Genomic DNA, 19,238 nt, shown 5'->3' with positions numbered 1-19,238 from the left:
GGCCAGCCTGCTGTCGGAGTACATGTGACAGCATTATTTAAACATCTGCACTGGCTACCCATCTACTACTGGGCCAGGTTCAAGGTCCTTGTATTAGTTTACAAAGCCTTAAACAACTTCAGTCCAGCATACCTCAGGGACCACTTGAACCCTTATATGCCACCTCAGTCACTAAGATTAACTACAGGAGTTTCATTGGTTGTTCCCCGAGTTAGAGCTCATCCACACTTAGTTTTTGCACATTGCTTTCTAGGCACAGGTCTGCACTTACCTGATCTGTGTCTTTCCCCAGGAAAACCCACTCTTTAACACTGAATCAGAACTAATGGCAATTCAGGTTTCCCACAGAATTGTTTTCAAAATTATTTTTTCAGAACTGTATTTACTGGGGGGGGGGGGATTACTTGGACATGGAGCTTTAAACTGTGGACCTGTGCCTAGAAACAAGAAACAAAGGGAAGTCTGGATGAGCTTTTAGTGCAGCTCAGCAACAGCAACAAGAAACCAAGTCTTTAGTGTTGTTGGCCTAGTTCTATGAAATCCACTGCCAACAGAGATTCATCAGGCGCCTTCTGTTTCAGTCTTTAAATGGACACACACCCCTCACAAAAGGACAGATTGCTAATCCTGCTATTGTCTGTTAACTTGAATAAATACTGTGCTTAGGCATATTTCATGAGCAAGGGAATTGTTACCCAGACATCCAAACTAGGGTCCTAGGTTTTCCTGGGCAGGGGCTTGAGCAGCAGTTGAATACAAAAGGTCCCTTGATCAGGGTAGATAAACTTTTTGTTCTGGTGGGCCAGATGGTTATCTTGCCCTACCCTGCAAACCAACTTTGAAGCTGCCCACCTGTCAATCATCTGATGTCATAATGACATCAAGTATCTCTATCTTTCGAGGCCTTGATGAACTTCTTTCAGGTGGACAGCAGCAGCAGAAGGTGGAAATCAGCATCTGTGTGATCACAAAAAACTGTGTATTTCAGAAACGCAACATTTGCACGGGAGCAAATGCCTTTCTTCTGTACCATTTTTTAGTGCAGGATGTTGTAAACAAAAATCTGCCCTTTTCCCCTTATGGGGTATCCAAGAGCCCATATAGAGTCCGTACATAGGTTCCCTATTGGTAGGAGAAAATAACAGAGGCCAACCAGAAAATATTGAGAAGCAAAGCAGCTAGGAAGCCTGATCTTTATTGAACTGTTGCAACAGGGTCCTCACTCACTACACACAGGAGGGAGGAGGAACCCAGAACAATGGTGCGCATGCCTTATATAGACTTTTGAAATTGCCACCCTGTAGATCAAGACCACCCCCAGATACTTCATACCTACATCACAGAAAAGGCGGTCTAAAACAGAAATTTGAATGTTGTTTTTCTCCTGTCCTTTTTCTCCTGTCTGGCAGGTTACTTGATTGGATACGCTGCTTACTAGATTGGATTGCCTGAGGAGCCTGGCCAGTCTTTTGTAATGATAAATACTTAGTTCCTGGGCCAGGTCACAGGCTCACACCCTATTCAAACACAGACATACCCTTTAGACAGGATTTGTGAAGGAAAAGACAACAGGGCGACTTTTCCATTTTCCTTTGACCTTGCAGAGAAAACATTTGGTCAGTTTGGGACAGTTTGGGAATCAAAAATGGTTCCAGGTCGGTCTTCCTGTGCTGATCTATGTACGTGCTTGGTTGGTACACTTATGAATATTTAACATATATCTAAGACCTCAAAATTTCTATCACAAGGAAAGGAAGAGAGGCCAGTGAAGGTAACACCACAAAGCACCACCTCTTCTCCAAGACTGAGTTGGCCATTTATAATCAGTTCTGCCACCTACCGCAGTCAGTCCACCCACCAAGTGGGGCGATGAAGCACCTGCTTCAGGCAGCTAGTGCAAGACGCCCCACTGCCGAGGTGGCGCCAAGCTGATAAACACATATACCAGGACGAAGAATTCCTTCGTCTGGGTTTACTCCACGAGTGCTTAGGACTGAACCTCTTGATGCATCGTGATCCGACGCTCTCACGTTAAGAGAAATGGGACGCGGGGCTGGGGGCGCGTTTTACTATTGTTATTTACTGAACTCCTATGCCGCGCTTCCTCCGACGATCACAGGGCGGCTTAGTTCAGTTTGCTCAGCGCCCGCGTTGACAGCCCAGGCCACCAACAACGCGCCCTACGTGCTGCCCTGCCTGCCGCGTTGCGCAAAGCAAGCCCTTCCCCGCTCGGACGCCCATTCCGGAGCTTGCTTGGGAGTTGTAGTCTGGCTGCCTCCCGGCGGCGACGCGAACCACGGAGCGCCGAACTACGTTTCCCAGGAGCCTTTGCTCGGGATTGTTTGCTTGCTTCCCCCGCCTCTTTCCCGAGGCGAGGGGGCGTGTGCGCCTCTCCTTTGTAGTCCGGGCCGTGAGGAGCAGTCGGTGGCCGAGCTCCGCGCTTGCTCGCCATGTCGCTGCTGATGCGCGGGGTTTGCGCCGCGGGCGCCCGGGGCATGTCGCTGGGCGCCGGGCCGCGCTGCTGCTGCAGGAGGAGCTTCTGGGCAGGCGGCTGCGTGGCGCCGCCGGGAGCTTCCCGCTGGGCTGAGAGACTCGGCTGGGGCGCGGCGGCGGCGGCGGCGGTGCTGGCCGGGCTGGGGCTGGCCCGGCGGGCCGAGATGGAGCAGCAGCGGCGGGGGCAGCTGGCCGGTGGCGGCGGCCGGGAGGCGGAGGGCGCCGACGAGCTGGCGCTGCGCTGCGAGCGCTTCATGGCGCCGCCGGTGAGCGGGCTGGGCGAGCTGCGCGACCGCCGCGGGGCCATGCGGAGCCGCATGGAGCTGCTCATCATGGAGACGCAGAGCCAGGTGTGCAGCGCCCTGGCCCAGGTCGACCGCGGCGCCCAGTTCACCGTGGACCGCTGGGAGAGGAAGGAAGGTGACCCAAGTTCCGGAGGGGGGTGCCGAGCACACGCACGGAAGTGCACGTCCTACACGTGCACTTCGGGCTCCCGGAGTTATTGTTGTCATTGGCTTTTTTTTCCCCTCCTGGCAAGGGCTCTTAAGGTGGCTTGAACCAAAAAAGCGTAGGACGTAATAACAATGATAAAAAAAAATCGATAGAATTTATAGGATCTGTTAAAGCAAACGGATCGCTGAAATCGTAGAGTTGGAAGCATAGCTGTCAACTTTCAGATTTGAAAATAAGGGATCAGCAGCCTCACCTGTCCCGGGGACAGCCTACGAGATATCTAACAATCCGGGATAGCAGCGGGAAACGGCGCTGGAATAAGGGAAATTCCTGCAAAAAAAGGGAAGGTTGACAGCTATGGTTGGAAGGGATCCCGAGGGTCATCCAGTTCAACCCCCTGCCATGCAGGGATCTCAGTGAGATCATCTAGGATAAAAGCATCACAGCAAAGCACCCTCTATTTAAAGGCAGTCAGTTCTGACCACCTCTACACAGAAAATAAGCCCTGCTGAATTCAGTGGGGGTTTCTTCCTTAAGTAAGCAGGGTTAGGTTTGCAGCCTCATTGATGCAGAATTGCCACCACTGTACTCAAGGGACTTGGTTCTGCTGTAAGTAAGGTCAACCACAAGGTTACTCATGGGGAAGTAACCACAAGGTTACTTTCTCGTAAATGTGTACAGGATTGCAAGCACTGCTTGAGCAACACCTTTCAAAACAAAGCCAGAATAGCTAGTTTGGATTTGACTCCCTTCTTTACCCAAAGAGCTGGAGACTTGGAATGTGATTGCAATAAACTAGTGCCAAGGGTAAAGGATATGTAACCTTTGTTACCTGCACCTGAGTTATGGGCCATGTGAGTTTTAGGGGTGTGTAATTGGGGATGCTGCCACAATGTCATGTTTGGCTGTGTGTTTTGACACTGCTATAGTAAGTGTGAACTGTAGTGGGAAGTTTTCAAAGTGAGGATTAATTGCTTTTTGACACCTTTCAGTAGATGTGTTGCAATTTTGGTGATTGAAGACACACATACTCCTATCACTGTGTTTATGGGTGAACTTGAATCCATTCGTGTTTATAGCTATCAAACTAGGACATAGTAGCTTATTTTGGAGCATAAGAGAGTGTGGTCTTTGTGTACATACAGTGAAAATGCCTAACATAAGGAAGTTGCAGATTGGAAAGGGTGGGAAGCTTAGAATATCTTATATTTGGCACTTTTTTAGTCCATCTTTTGTGTATGGGATCTGGACTGTATGTTCATACAAGTCTCTTTATGAGAGGGACGTCCTTTAGGGAAGACAGATAGACATCTGGGAAGTGTGTGCCTTAGATTGATAATTGGAGTTTTAAAAAATGTAATCTTAGAATTTTTAATATGTAATTAGTATGAGTGTACCTAACCTTTGAACAGTTTCTATTTGTGACTTTGTGCCCAGGGCTTCAGGGGCTGTTAATAAATGCCTCTCAGTTTTCTCCTGTTAATCATATTTGCTTCTGGAGTGAATTGCCAGATCAGGAACAAAATGTTATCTAACAGATGCAGAAGAGTTGTAAAAGTCAAAGTTGCACAGTTAATTGAACTAGACCATTTTTAGAGGCAAAATACCCTTAAATGATTTGTGTTTAATGGGCAGTTGACTTTTGAAGATGAGCATGACTGATTGCAAGGGAGGGTTTTGTACGACTGAGGCCAGTGTGGCATGCAGGGTACGTGGAGTGAAGCAGATAAGAAAGGAGGGTCCCACTGAGGTCCTATCTGCTCTTTACAAATATCAGAGAACACTGCATCTTTAAAACCAGAAAAAACTATCACGCCTGCTTTTTGTCCTAATGCACATCGTTTTTGAGAGGAAGCTTTATAAAAATATCACTTTAATATATATATTTTTTAAAAATTAAGAAAAACTTAACTGGTTGATTTTCTTTCTGCTTAATAAAGTGGAAGGTAGTTCTGACTATAGTTCTGCTTAGTAACAGATCATAGTTTTGTTCACACATCACAATAAGCCAAGGTTACTGGCTTACATTGGGAACCAGCAGCATACTGGAAGCCACTGCCCAATTACTCCTGCTTCACTCTTCCTGCAATTAAGCTTGACTTCCTGTGATGCCCAAACCCAGGTTTGTTACTCTTTAGCAAACCAGACTTAACCCATAGTTTGTTGCCTAGGTTTGGATAACTATATGAACAGGTGTCTTTACAAATGGTGTACACTAATTTTGAACTGATTGGTAGTGAAATGAAATCCTGCTTCTTGTTTTAATAGGTGGGGGAGGCATCAGCTGCGTACTACAGAATGGAGAAGTCTTTGAGAAGGCCGGAGTTAATGTATCTGTTGTTTTTGGACACCTTTCTGAAGAAGCAGCTCAGCAGATGAGAAGCAGAGGGAAAACCCTGAAAGGCAAAAGTGGTAAGGCATGTTGCTCTGGAAATCTGGATCTGCCCAAGGCCAGGCTCTGAATGGGAGCAAAGCAAGGCAGGCTTCAGGCTGCATACAGGGCAAGCTGAGGCAGGGCTCAGGCAGGCTGCAAGGCTCAGGCTCTGCTATAGGTGCATGAGAGCTCCAGTTGTGGGTCCGTGCACATTGCTTCTGGGATGCACGATGCAGAATTGGAAGCACAATTAGAAATAATTGTTTTGTTTTCAGAGCTGGATGGTGTTTTCTTTGTTGGCACAGACTTCCTTTATTTTGCCTTATAGGAAAACTGCCTTTTTGTGCTATGGGAGTCAGCTCTGTTATTCATCCAAAGAACCCTCATGTCCCCACCATACACTTCAACTACAGATACTTTGAAATTGAGGAGGCCGATGGTAAGATCAGTAATGAACCAGGAGTGTCTGAATTATATGTGAGTGAAAAAATAATGGAGCCCACCTTTAGAAGGGAGAATTCTTATGCTGCAGTAAGAGATTGAGAATTGCCCTCCTTAACCTCTGCTTGCCTAAACAAGATGATCTGTGGCATGTATAACAGATCTCTACAGCCATGACCTATTAAAGAAGTCAGCAGGAGGGAGAAAAGAAGATTGAAAAGATGTAGGTAGAAAATTTATCTCCTTTATTCCCAGTGGGATGACTTTCTCAAGGAACATGAATTTTACCGATTAACCTAGGCGGTGTGGAATCTGCTTGTCATAACATCCTAAAAATATCTGAGCATTTCTCTTTACACTGGTCTCTTCAGTTTTCCACAACTATTTTAGGAAGCATTTCAGATGCTTTAATCCCTGGTTTTGCAGGATGTTTTGATATGTATTCTGTGACCAAAGGACAGTAGTGTCAACCTGCCTTCTGTATATAAACTTGGTTTTTATTACTTTTAAAAAGAATTTCTCTCATCCATAAGCCTGGGAGAGTGCAGAAGTTAAAATAAGTGCCTTGTATGTAATCAATTTTCTCAACTACCCTTCAAAATTTTCCTCACATGTATTGGCAAGTATAATGCAGGCAGTTGCCTTAAGTTCACGGTGTGTGTGTGTGTGTGTGTGTGTATGTATTACAGATGAGTCAGTAAGTAAATGCATGTAATTATTCATATATTACATGAGTAAGTGTAAAAAAGTGATGAGTTAGAGACTTATGCTTGCAGAACATTCCTGTCTGCTGCAGCCTCCTGTACACCCTCAAAATCAGCTCTAAGGGGTTGCAGGGCCCTCCAGAGCAGATTTTGTGGGCATGGCAGTGAGGGGAGGAAGTGGAGTTCAGGTTCTGGAGCGTTGGAAACAACTCAAATATGTCTAATAACTTTCTTATGGGTAAAATAATTATGTAGTTGTTGGGGGGGTTTTTTGCCCTTAGGTACGACACAGTGGTGGTTTGGTGGTGGAACAGACCTCACTCCAACTTACTTGGACAAAGATGACGCCGTTCATTTCCACAAAACTCTGAAGGAAGCCTGTGATCGGCATAATCCAGAGCTGTACCCCAAGTTTAAGAAATGGTATGTAGAAAGCCCTAATCAAATTTTCCTTGAGGAAGGAAGAAACTATCTTAAAACATCTTGGAGCTTTTGCCCTATAGTTTTAAAGTTGTCCTCTATCTAACAATAATAATATTAATAATAATAATAATAATAAATTTATACACCACCCATCTGGCTGGACGGCTCCCAACAGAATATTAAAAACACAATTAAACATGAGACATTAAAAACTTCCCTAAACAGGGCTGCTCAGCCAATGTCTGTACTGTTGACGTTATTAAGAACTGAATGGGATCAGAGAGAGTCGACTCTCTTCCCTTCCCTTCGCTTCCCTTCCCTCACCTCACCTCACCCTATTCTTCTGCTAAAGGTGGAGGTTATGCAGCTGTGCCCCCCACCAAGGCTCTATATATAGCAATGTATTTCAAAATCTGCCGATATAACCAATTCTTTTGTGCCTAACATTCATGGTTGTAGGTGTGATGATTATTTTTATATCAAGCACCGAGGAGAACGACGAGGGATTGGAGGCATATTTTTTGATGACCTGGACTCGCCTTCAAAAGAAGAGGTCTTTCAGTTTGTGCAGAGTTGTGCCAAAGCCATTGTGCCTTGCTATGTTCCCATTGTGAAGAAGCACTGCCATGACACCTTCTCACCAGAGGAAAAATTGTGGCAGCAGATCCGCAGAGGGAGGTGAGCTTTGGAAGGCTTCAAACCACGGGGAAGGGGTGCTCTTTTGCTCATCGGTTGATCAGCAAGATGGCTAATCCAAAACCTTTTTGCCCCTTTTTCATAAAATGTCAGTTTAATACATTTGAAGTAACCAAAAACCTTCTTCGCGTCTTTGTCCTAAGTCAGTGGTATTCTAATTTCTTCATCATCCGAAGCTCTACCAGGCTTCTAACTGCCAGCCTGTTGAGTTGTGCCCAGAACTTAATTCAAAGACACTGAATTTGTTTCCTTGTTGGCAAGATAAATACGTCCCCGCCAACTGAAACTGAACTATATCAGCATACTTGTATCCACAAACTAATGACAGTTTCTGAACAATCTTGTTGCAGCATTTGAAATTCCAAGTGCTGACTGTGTCTGATTATCTTTCGATTCTAAAGACAGCCTTGGAGCATGGTTCTGGTTTTGTGAGATCAGGGCGTTTGCTTGAAGGGAAAAAACACAGGGGCTGCTTCGTGTCTTCTGATAAACCATGTAGAGGCTGGGATTAGGGTAGCTGAGTTCTGGTTTTCCTTGCACTGAGATAAGGAGCGACAAGCTAACCATTATAACCCCTCCTTTCCCCATTCATTGTGACTGGTCTTTAAGATAGAGAGTTCTCTGCTGTGCAAATTTTGAAATTGCAGTCAACGTGACTCTGGCTGTATCCTATAACAGAGCTTTCCAAACTGTGTGTTGTGACACATTAGTGTGTCGTGCAAACGCTCCCCACACTCCTGCCGGCGCTAGAAAGGGGTTAGTTTAACCTCCGGGTTGCTAGTAAAACTCAATTATTGTGTTGCGAAATGATGTGTCACCAACACAGATGCTTCAGGTTACAGACTCCGCTAACCCAGAAATAGTGCTTCCGGTTAAGAACTTTGCTTCAGGATGAGAACAGAAATTGTGCTCCAGTGGTGTGGGAGCAGCAGGAGGCCCCATTAGCTAAAGTGGTGCTTCAGGTTAAGAACAGTTTCAGGTTAAGATCAGACCTCCAGAACGAATTAAGTTCTTAACCCGAGGTACCACTGTATTTTTGTTTGGCTTTCAACCTCTCTCTCCTTTAATTTGAGACACACCAAAAACTTGTTGTTTCCAACTTTTAAAATGTTACTAAGCGTTCGTTTTCTGTCCTGCTTCAAAGACAATGGCTTATACTCTAAGGTAGCAACTAGAGAAGGTGGCAGGAGACCTGTGACCAGTTGAGATTGTGGCCCTGGGAGGGGATTAGCGTATGGGATAAGGATGCTGCTGTAGAGCTGAGAAGGCTTCTGTGGTTGGTTCATGTGTTGGAATGGCAAAATTATGCCTAGGACTCAAATGTAATTTTCAGTCTACTGTGACTGGACTTGAAGGTAGATGTTCATTTGACAGTCCATTCAGACAGCTTATTTGGAAGCCCGTCTTCCTCATTCTTGCAAAAATAAAAGTTTTTCTGTGTTTCCTATTTTGTTCAGGGAGACAATACTGAGCGTTGATTGTTGCACAAATGCTGAAGTAGGTCTCACACTGATGCTCTTTTGTTTCTGAGCCAAGCAATTGAGCAGTTCTTTTACTAGCAATGTTGCTAACCTATGTGCATGGCTGGATTTATTCCAAGTTTCTCTGCAAGCATCGACTTTCAGAATTCAGCTTAAGATCCTTGGACTCTGGGTTACTTTTTTTTTTTTTTAGCTTATAATGAAGTTCGACCTGAAAATATGTGGAAAGTGCTTAGTAAAATCATGAAGGCTAAGGCTTTTATGCAGGATTTCCCTGGCCAGGTACTGGAGTAGAATTTCCTGCAGAACTTCTTTCCTTTACTTGTAATTAGCAAAGCCAGAATTAGTAACACAGTTTAAGGAAACAGACAAAAGTCTCTCTTTCTCCCCTGTGTTCTCCCACAGGTATGTGGAATTCAATCTTGTTTATGACAGAGGTACTAAGTTTGGACTTGCAACACCAGGATCTAGGATCGAAAGCATTCTTATGTCTTTGCCACTCACTGCCAGGTAAGAGCATAATCTCAACTTCTAAACAGAACTTTTCAGGTATGGCTTGATAGGAATGTGTGCTAGCTAGCTTTGTGCAATAAGTAGCAGTAACTAGCTTTCTCAGAATCCATATTTCCATGTGCACTAAGCCAACACTAGGTGAAGAATGTCCTTGCCACTGTGAGAAGAACACTTCCCTCTGGAGAGACCCAAGAGGGGTGGGGATAGATAGATATTTGCTGCTGCTGGGTGCTTAGTGAATGGGCAACTGTGAGGGAGTGGCATCAGCTGGGCCTTTTTCCATGTTGTGAACCTGAACTCAGTAGTTCCTCATAATTTTGGGGGACTCGGCTGGCTGGCTGGGGATATTGCTACCAATAAGAAACAACTTGCCAGCTACTGTTTTGTTCTGCTCCTCTGGATTTGATGCTTAAATGAAGAACACATCAAGTGTCTGGCCAGTACAAGAAGCTCTGCTTCCCCTTGACTACCTCAGGGTCTGATGAGTGCTCACCTGGGTTTGTGGCCAACAGCCCTCCCCCCAGTCCCTCCATCTGCATATTTTCCTGTTTTGGAGAGAGATGCTGCTATCAACTCCATAAGGGTGGGTGGTTTGGATGCTTATCTAGTATGAGGAGGAGATGAAGGGTATTCAAAAGTCCTGCTTTACATAGAGATAGACCTTTTCTCAGGGAGTTCTTAACTGCTTTACTTACGTGTCTTCCTGGCTATTCTACAGGGTCCCTAACTCTTGGGAGCTGAATGGGGGGGTGGAGTGCCACAGGCTGCAGGGAGAGGGGGAAATTGGTGGACACCCCCCTCCCCTCCTCTCTAGTGAATCAAATCACATAGACACCCATTGGGTCCCACTCTGAGATATCAAAAGAAGTATGAAACTGTACTGTCTAGAGAGCATGCATCCTGCTCGCCAGGTGAAATAATTGTATGTTTGTAATTTTAAAATTGTGCGCAGGTGGGAATACATGCATTCTCCTCCAGAGAATTCCAGGGAAGCTGAAATCCTAGAAGTTTTGCGCCATCCAAAAGACTGGGTGCCCTGACAAGCTGCTTCGGCTGCCCTCAGCCAGCCATGAAGAAAGGACACAAACTCCTGCCTGCTTGCTCATCAAACTGCCATTGTGTGGCAGTTAGTTTTTTATCTACTTATTCTCTTATCATGTGCCTTAGAAATAGTGTTTCAATTTCGTTATGTGTAAATATCCATTTTAAAAGCCACAAGCTGCTCCGTTAGCAGTTTCTTGGCGGGAGGATCACTTGACCATTTGTACCGGTATGATACACTGCTGAAAATGCAACAGGCTTGGTGCAGAGGCAGCCCAACAAGGTGAAATGCGCTCAAAATGTGGTCAGCACACACTGCCCTAAAACTCTGCACCAGCTCCTAAGGTTTAGGCCCAAAGCGGTTTTTCCAGGAACCTCCTTTGATTTACCCTCCTGATTGACATGATTCTGTTATAGGCTATCTTAGCCCATTTCAGCAGTTAAGAGTTGCTTTCTCTTTAAATCCACTTTGTGTCCTATGGGGTCATGTATTTTAAAGCTTGTCCTTTTGATCTGCAATAATTTCTCAAATGAATAATATGATGGGGAATGTTTTGCAATGAGAACAATGTAAAAGAAATTTGGACAGTGGTTTCCTGTCACTAGATCACCAGTTGAGGTTCCTGTAATATGCGTTCACAAACAGTACTGCATAAATTACCTTATATAAAGTACAGTGCATTATGTTTGGGAAAGGGCCGTAGCTCACTAGTGAAGCGGATCCTTTGCATCCAGAAGTTCAATCCCTGGTTTCTCCTGTAGGGAAGAGGGAATCCTTTTGTGTGTGCAACTCTGGAGACTAGCCTCTGTCAGTCATTGTCATACAATACTGAGTTAGATCGACCAAGGGCTGATATTGTATTGGGCAGCTTCCTATGTTCCTACATATTTGAACATGTGCAAGTTATTTGAACATTTGTCCAGCAGATGCACAGAGTAAGTAACATTTCTCACTTGCTGGATGAATTTTTTTCAGCCTTTGCCCTCAAGAAGCCTTCACCTAGTCCAAGGGAGGCGTTTCTACAGGCCCAGAAGCATGGCTAAGAGCATCCGAATAGGGTTGGGCAGTGACAGCTTGGACCAATTTTAGAAGTTGTGCACTCTTTGTGTTTCCCACATTTGTAAATAAAATGAAAAAGCTGCATGGAATAGAATGCATACCTTTCGATTTTCAGTTCTGTCTCGTATTAACATTTGCAAGTGATTCATTCCAAACCTAAAAGTGAGCCTAGTGACTCTTGGAAAACAACCGTAGAAAGCTTATTTTTATACCACTTCTCAACCCAAAAGGCCCCCAGAGCCTCAATTAATTCAAATTGATCCTGTCTGGGTTGGCAGAATGTACTGTAGGGATGTGTGGTGATAAAAGAATGTCAGCTGAGAATGTCTTAAAAAGAGCAAAACATACTTCTGTCACATCAGATTTATGAAGAAAGGATTCTCTGATCTCAGGTTTACTGCACCTGCACCTTGTCAAGAAAGGCTTTTCTTAAACACCAAGACTTAGATTTGACATGTGGAAATGGCTCTATGCCTGTGGTATGATGTTGTTCTACTTGTGTTGTAGCGAAGGTCACAATACGTTTTTAATAATTGAGCCGGAGTGTGCTTCCTTAGAATTTTAAGTGGTTTGTTTGTTTTTGGCAACGCTTTCAGTGGTCTCCCTTACTAGAAACCTAGCAGCAGGGGTGTAACGTTCATGATCTGTTAGCCATGCTGGCTAGGGCTGATGAGAGTTGGTGTTCAACAACATACAGAAGGCCACAAAAAAACTCCCCTCTGGATTTAAAATTTTCAGTAGTATATTCTGCACTACACTATGCACTAGTATATTATACCATGCACACACTTGGGAGTAAACCCGTTAGAACTCAGTGGGGCACTTCTGAGTAAACATACATGGGATATTTGCCTTGAGCTTTATGGGTTTCAGAAAATGGATCAGCTCTTTTGTGCAAAAGTTAGTATTGTGTTTCTGTGTGAATGTGTGTCTTCAATTGTTCCTCAGTTTTTCACCCAGTGCAGAAAATGGAGGAATCTGCGGCAATGGAGAAGCTGGAAGAGTCAGATAAATTCCAAAGGCTGCCATGTTTTGTAGATTTGACCGAATCCTTGATGATATTCTGCCTCCAAAAACATTTGAAAGTTCCCAGTATCATGTGCTAAGCGTGTTGCTTGATAAGTGCTCCAATGCAGTAGCAATGCTATGATTGTTTACATTGCTACCTTCTGAATCTTGAATCAGAAAAAAATGGACTAGTGTTCGTTGGCTGTTAACTATTTGAAAATATTGCTCAAGTTTTGCACAGCAGTGTTTCCAATTTCTTCCAAGATTTCTCCCGACCCCAATCATTTAAAACCCCTGGTTTAAAAGGGGAATTTTCCCCCTTGAATTTTTCCATGTCTTCCATTCTCTCTCCTGCACAGCCTTCAAATCTACAAAACCTAATAACTTATTTAGTGCTCATACAAAATGCTGTTGACTTTAATGTTCTGTTTGCCAGCAGAACTTTACATCCTTTACTGTGAAACTGAATAAAGCAGCTGAGGCTACAAACCTGTGTGCTGGTCATTTTTCTTTCAGGCTTTAGGGAGCTATGTTTTCTGGCAATCATCACAGGTGATGAAAAGTAATGAGTAGGTAGTTAGTAATTTAAGTGGTTTATTCTATACAAAATACAAAGGCAATGTGAACATGGGGTCATTCCCAGGATTGGATTCCTCATCGGTAGTCTTGCATGCACATTGCTGTGATGGTTCTTGGGCCTCGGATGTGGCTCATGCCAGCCTGGTAGGTTCCTCCCTGGGCTTCTGAGCAGGTAATTCATCCCACCCCTCATCCTGATCCAACCAGCTCCTCTAGGACATCTCAGAACTCAAGACACTTGAGAACTACCCAGATAACTTCATTTGCTCATGCATCCTTCATGGGACACTTACTCTGTATAACTTCGTTGTTTATATAAATTTGTGTATATATATATATCTTTTATATATTTTGAAAGTTATCAGTCAGGCTGCCCACTATTGTACCTCATATTCAAAAGCAAAACTTAAATTTCACTCTTCTAACAGTTCAGTTTGTGGAATTTCGAACCAGACCAGTGTTTTGAAAAAGCGCTGCTTAAGTTTTGATTCTTCTGGCACATGGATGACCCTAAGCAATATTCAAAATTATGCATTTAATATATTTATATCCTGCCTTTCTCCCAAGTTGGGATTTGACTACCTTCTCAAACAGCAGCGGTAACTTCAATAGGCATTTATTGCTGAAGGCGCAGACAAACCAAAACAAATAGTGCTTTTATTTGCCATAAGATCTCTGCTCTGTGAGGGTGGGTGCAGATGTACCCACTCATCCAAAATGCATCTTAGGTGGTGGTTCTATATTAACTTTTAGGTTCTGTGAAAGTTGGAAAACACACTGCTGTACACAGCTATAGGTAATCTGAGAACAACTTTTAAGAAAGCAAGCTGAGTGTGTTTTGCAGCATTTTGGAGTAGGCTCCCGAGGAGGAATTCTGCTTTTTTTCATATCTGTTGCTTTCAATGAGTGATGTAAAAAAATGTGGTCAATGACTTTAAATGTTATTCCCTACATTAAGTTAATATTTAAGAGTTGTGATTCTTGTTTGGCTTCCCTGAATTTGTTTTACTCAGTTTCCTGAGTGTCACCAAAAATATTCTACTTACAGAAAGCCCCCAGCAAAGATGCCTCCTATTTTAAGATACCTGTTAAATTTTCTATATAAACTAGACTAGGTCCGTTGAAAAGTGTTTTTAAATAGGAAAAAGCAAACGTTTCAATAAAAACTTGAGAGGTATACCCCACCCCACACAATTATACCATGCAACTAGGCTGTTGTATTAGTTATGGATTAAGAAAGCTACCCTGTGACATCATGGGCTTAATTCAACTGCAGGAAGCGTGGAGAGGAAACTAAAATAATCCCCACCATCAACATGCCACATATTTACTAAATCTTACGATCTAGTTTCTTCCTTTACGTTTTCTGAATAAGGAAGAGGCAGGAGAGATGTCAGAGCAATGGGTGGGCTTCCATCTAGGCTAAAATGGTAATATATGTGTGGGAAACCATCCGATACCTTTATACAGAAGTAAAACTACCTAGGGGCTGTCATCAGAAGAAAACTATTTCCAAATAGTGTAAATGCATGCAGAACACAAAGGTTAACAGGATCAAGACCAAAAAAACACAGAAGGAATGCGGGTAGTTAATGAATCAGAAGGAGGCTTTTGCTTTGCTTAATGAACAGTATTAAACAATTTAATTACAACCTGCAGCGAAATGTTAAAGACTGCCCCTCTCGCTGCTATTCCTTTTCAAGTACGCTTTTTCACGAGGAATTTTCCAGCTCAGCGGTGGCGCGCCGTGATCGTATAGTGGTTAGTACTCTGCGTTGTGGCCGCAGCAACCTCGGTTCGAATCCGAGTCACGGCAAAAGTTTTCACCTTGTTTTCTGGGCCTTAAGAAAGCAGAATAGAAACCTGATACAATAACCACCTTTTGTTTCCAGTTCTTGCTTCTTTTTTTCCCTTTTAGAAATGTTTTCCGTATTTCTAGAGGAAAGGGATGCAAAGGAGTCCTCTTTCCTCCAGCCTCTCTAACGCAATTTATCAGGGGCGCACAAAGCAATCCATTAAAAAAGAAACCATTTTAGTGCATTGGAGACATGATGCAGAAGAAAGAGATGTTATTTATACATACTGTGTAGAAGCCAACTGCAGGGCAGAGACCGTCCTGGAGAACAAAGTAAAGCCTATGGGGAAATTTCCATGAATAAATATAAAAATAAAGCAACTGTATCTGTAAAACTAACGTTTGCCCCAAGAGGAGAAAAGTAGCAAGAAAAGTTAGCTGGCCCGTACGGGGATCGAACCCGCGACCTTGGCGTTATTAGCACCACGCTCTAACCAACTGAGCTAACCGGCCGCAGCTGAAAGAGCCGCTTAGATTTTGCCCCTTGCATAAATTCAATGCTAGTGTGAAGTTTCGTTTTTTTCAAGATCAGACTACTTTACTGTATATGCAGCACTTTGAATTTCCCCTGATGCCCGCACTCTGAAAACACGCATATTTTTCTCATTGCCAAGGGAAATTGGGGCGGTCGCCTGCCCGATCTCATGCACAGGGAGCGGCGGAGAAAAGCAGAAACCCAGGGGAATGATCGCTGCTTGTTTTTCTGCAAAGAATGAATGGCGAGCTCCCTCCGCCTCTCGGCAGCTCACTGCCGCTTCTGCAAGCGAGGGGACCTTCAGCTGGAAGGATCAGAGGTGACAAGTGGAATGCACACGAAGAGGGAAGCGAGTTTTACAATTTTATCCTCTCCTCTTAGCTATATTATTCCTTCTGCAAGACCTGAAGCAAAATTAGGAGCCACCCGCTTATTCGGAAGGATCCCGGATTGGGTTCTGGGGTGTATTTTCCTTGAAATCTCCTAAATCTCATATTGTGGAAGAGGAAAATTGGGTTGCAATTCATCGAGCCTTACCTGGATCGACTCCTATATATGTTCCCCACAAAGGGGAGGGAGGGTCTAGCATATATCATGCTCATAGCTGTCAACTTTCCCCTTTTCTTGCGAGGAATCCTATTCGGAATAAGGGAATTTCCCTTAAAAAAAGGAAAAAGTTGACAGCTGTGAATTCATGCTAAATAAAGCAAGATGTTGTTGTTATTGATTTGGCTCGTTGTGGGGTATTTGTAAAATAAAAATAAAACAAAAAACCACATTTATTAAGCACATGTGTTTTTTTTACTAACGTCTGCTAAGTGACAGATAAGGCAGTCTCTGCCCACACACTCAGAATCTAATAGTCATCCTAGCATTTAGACATTCCTGCATTGTGAAATGCAGTAGTTGAATTATTCTTTAGGGGAGACCTCAATAAAGGTATGATGTAACAATAGGCGCCGTGGCTTAGCTGGTTAAAGCGCCTGTCTAGTAAACAGGAGATCCTGGGTTCGAATCCCAGCGGTGCCTTGAGAGTTCCTTTCATTCTTCTAGTTTAAGCTTTTCCCCCACCTAAAGAGCTATAGGGGCTGCATCATCTTATGATTATTCTATCTATGGTTTTTGCTCTGTGGCATCTCAGCTTGAGCAAAGCGTTCCTGTCCCGAGGAAAGGGAAAGCACAAAGCTCAAGCCGGCCGTTGATGTGCAACAAAGAAAGCAGCACGCTGTCAATCAATCAATCAATCAATCAAACAAGCGGGCTGCCCCGTCCAGCCTAAGTCAGCTCGTCCTGTCAGGGGTCGTTCCCAGCCCAAGGCCAGAACGTGCAGAAAGTGATGGTACAGCCCATCAACCTCATCTTCAGATACCTACAGAATAGGTCCAGAATTCAGGTGTGGCTGTATGAACAGGTGAGCATGAGGATAGAAGGCTGTATTATTGGATTTGATGAATATATGAACTTGGTTTTGGATGATGCTGAGGAGATTCACTCCAAGACAAAATCAAGGACACAGCTGGGTCGAATCATGTTAAAAGGAGACAATATTACTCTTCTACAGTATTTCTAACTAGAAATAGCTATTGAGTCTGTTTTGCTTATTATTTTAATTTTTAAACCTATAGAAGAAAACATGCGGTGGTTTAATGGTACCACTCCCAATTCTACCGTTGGTGTCTGAAGAGTGAAGAATGAAGCCAGTTACTTAATTTGTGCTTGAATAATTTTCAATAACTTTTCTAAAATTGGTGTTGAATGGTAGTTCTTCATAAATAAAACTTTTATTAGTAAACAAACAAACAAACAAGCTACTCCTCTCAACTGCCTCACTCAAAGCTCGCTTACTCACACCTAAGTGGCAGGGCTCAACACCAAGGGGGCGCTGCAAAGCTTGTGCATCTGAGCATGTGCAAAGTGCCTGCATTTCACCGGGGCCATCAAACATGCCTCCACCTCGTCCTCATATCAAACATGAGGGGGCATGGAAGCCTTGGTTTCCATGCAATGGGGGATGATCTGAAAGGGCTCGTGTTCCTTTAAGAAGAATCCCAGGCTCGTTTCGGCTGCAGACCGTCTCTCCAGATCGCTTTGCTTCTCACCTCTGCTAGCAGCTTCTGCAGCAACTAGGCATTGCTCCCGCAATCTCTTACTGAAATGGGGTGGGGGCACCTCTTTAGTCCCCGCTCTGTGCTTCTGACCCTCTGCCCGCCGCCTTGGCAATATATCGTTCAGAAAAGTTTAATAGAAATATTTATTTCCTCCAACCTCTGAACGCTACATTAAAGAATGGCAATACAGGAATAATGATACAGGAGGGCAACATTGTTTCGAATATGTAATATTTCTTTAGTCGCAAAACACATCGCAGATTTAAAAAGAAACTACGCGGGGAACTACAGTGCTGGCTGTTATTAGCACTGAAACAAAGAAAATGTGTTTGTCAGAAGTGGGATTCGAACCCACGCCTCCAGGGGAGACTGCGACCTGAACGCAGCGCCTTAGACCGCTCGGCCATCCTGACACCTACAAGATCAGCCTCTCAAACACGTCCTAGTAATCCAATATTATGGTGAGACTATTTTTCTATCCATAAATTTTAAACATGTATGGCATATAAAACAAAGGATTTGCTAACACTCAGTTTACTCTTTGACAAGCTATTCACGTGTCCTGGGCTTTCTTCTTACACATCTCCTTAGAATACACCCATCAGTCTAGTATTTTTGTTGAACCAGGTAGAGAATCTCTATGCAGAGGTTCCAAGACCATTGCGGGCTACAAAACTTGCTCTATATACACAAGGTTACTGAATAGTCTTTTTGCAGTATATAGCAAGTCCTATTTTCAATTATTGCAAGCTTGCAATTTATGCAGTGCAAGCTTAAAGGTCTGATCACCATATGAAACAAAAATTACAAGACAGCACTCTTTTGAGAATCAGATTAATAATTCTCTCACAGCTAATATACTTCCTTTTCCAGAGGAAGCATGATTTAGTGAAATACATTTACAGACACACAACCTGAAGGAAGCTTTGGTGTGTAAATTATTAGGAAACAGATTGAGATAACAAAATGCAGCAGCAAATTTAGGAATTCATTCTGATCTGAGGCTCCAGTATCCCTTTTGGAACCATTTAACATGAAGGCTGCTGGCCAGAGGTTTAAAGACTGTCTCAAGGCAAATCTTAAAAAATGTAGTATAAACACTGACAACTGGGAAACACTGTCCTGCGAGCGCTCCAGTCGGAGAACAGCCTTTACCAAAGGTGTCATGGGCTTTGAAGACACTTGAACTCAGGACGCAAGGGAGAAACGTGCTAGGAGGAAGGCACGCTTGGCAAATCCACACCATGATCAACTCCTGCCCGGAAACCAATGTCCCCACTGTGGAAGGACATGTGGATCCAGAATTGGCCTTCGTCACTTACGGACTCATTGTTAAAACCGTGTTTATAGAAGACAATCTTATTCAGCTACGAGTGATCGCCAAAGAAAAAAGCTCTGCCTCCAGTCAGAGGCAGTGTCCTCCTGAATACCAGTTGGCAGAAACCACAGGAGTGGGGTGGTATAAGAGTGCTTTTGTGCTTGAATCCTGCTCACTGCTTTCCCCCAGAGATCTGGCTAACCACTAGAAGGATCT

General features: G+C 43.8%; 1 protein-coding gene and 4 non-coding genes across 5 annotated transcripts; 3 read left to right on the top strand and 2 right to left on the bottom strand.

Moving 5' to 3' along the window:
• Positions 1 to 2,385: 2,385 nt before the first annotated feature.
• Positions 2,386 to 11,773, top strand: CPOX (coproporphyrinogen oxidase). Its single transcript, XM_053386164.1, has 7 exons — positions 2,386 to 2,913; positions 5,215 to 5,358; positions 5,649 to 5,759; positions 6,747 to 6,888; positions 7,348 to 7,566; positions 9,471 to 9,575; positions 10,531 to 11,773. Exons 1-7 carry the CDS (start codon positions 2,451 to 2,453, stop codon positions 10,616 to 10,618), a joined length of 1,272 nt encoding a protein of 423 aa, XP_053242139.1. The 5' UTR covers positions 2,386 to 2,450; the 3' UTR covers positions 10,619 to 11,773.
• A 3,237-nt stretch (positions 11,774 to 15,010) lies between these two features.
• Positions 15,011 to 15,082, top strand: TRNAH-GUG (transfer RNA histidin (anticodon GUG)). Its single transcript has one exon. It is a non-coding gene; the product is annotated as a tRNA-His (tRNA).
• A 418-nt stretch (positions 15,083 to 15,500) lies between these two features.
• TRNAI-AAU (transfer RNA isoleucine (anticodon AAU)) lies at positions 15,501 to 15,574 on the bottom strand. The gene has a single exon. It is a non-coding gene; the product is annotated as a tRNA-Ile (tRNA).
• A 977-nt stretch (positions 15,575 to 16,551) lies between these two features.
• On the top strand, positions 16,552 to 16,625 carry TRNAT-AGU (transfer RNA threonine (anticodon AGU)). Its single transcript has one exon. It is a non-coding gene; the product is annotated as a tRNA-Thr (tRNA).
• Positions 16,626 to 18,034: 1,409 nt separating this feature from the next.
• TRNAL-CAG (transfer RNA leucine (anticodon CAG)) lies at positions 18,035 to 18,117 on the bottom strand. The gene has a single exon. It is a non-coding gene; the product is annotated as a tRNA-Leu (tRNA).
• Positions 18,118 to 19,238: the final 1,121 nt, after the last annotated feature.

Source organism: Podarcis raffonei, chromosome 4 (assembly GCF_027172205.1).
Source record: "Podarcis raffonei isolate rPodRaf1 chromosome 4, rPodRaf1.pri, whole genome shotgun sequence".
Lineage (NCBI taxonomy): Eukaryota > Metazoa > Chordata > Lepidosauria > Squamata > Lacertidae > Podarcis > Podarcis raffonei.
The sequence above is the reverse complement of the archived record's forward strand: the minus strand, read 5'-3'. Positions and strand labels throughout refer to the sequence as shown.

Coding starts and splice junctions, on each gene's coding strand:
- CPOX (XM_053386164.1), top strand. CDS start 2,451: ATGTCGCTGCTGATGCGCGGGGTTTGCGCCGCGGGCGCCCGGGGCATG. Junction 5,359..5,648: donor AACCCTGAAAGGCAAAAGTG/GTAAGGCATGTT, acceptor TTTGCCTTATAG/GAAAACTGCCTTTTTGTGCT. Junction 5,760..6,746: donor TGAAATTGAGGAGGCCGATG/GTAAGATCAGTA, acceptor TTTTGCCCTTAG/GTACGACACAGTGGTGGTTT.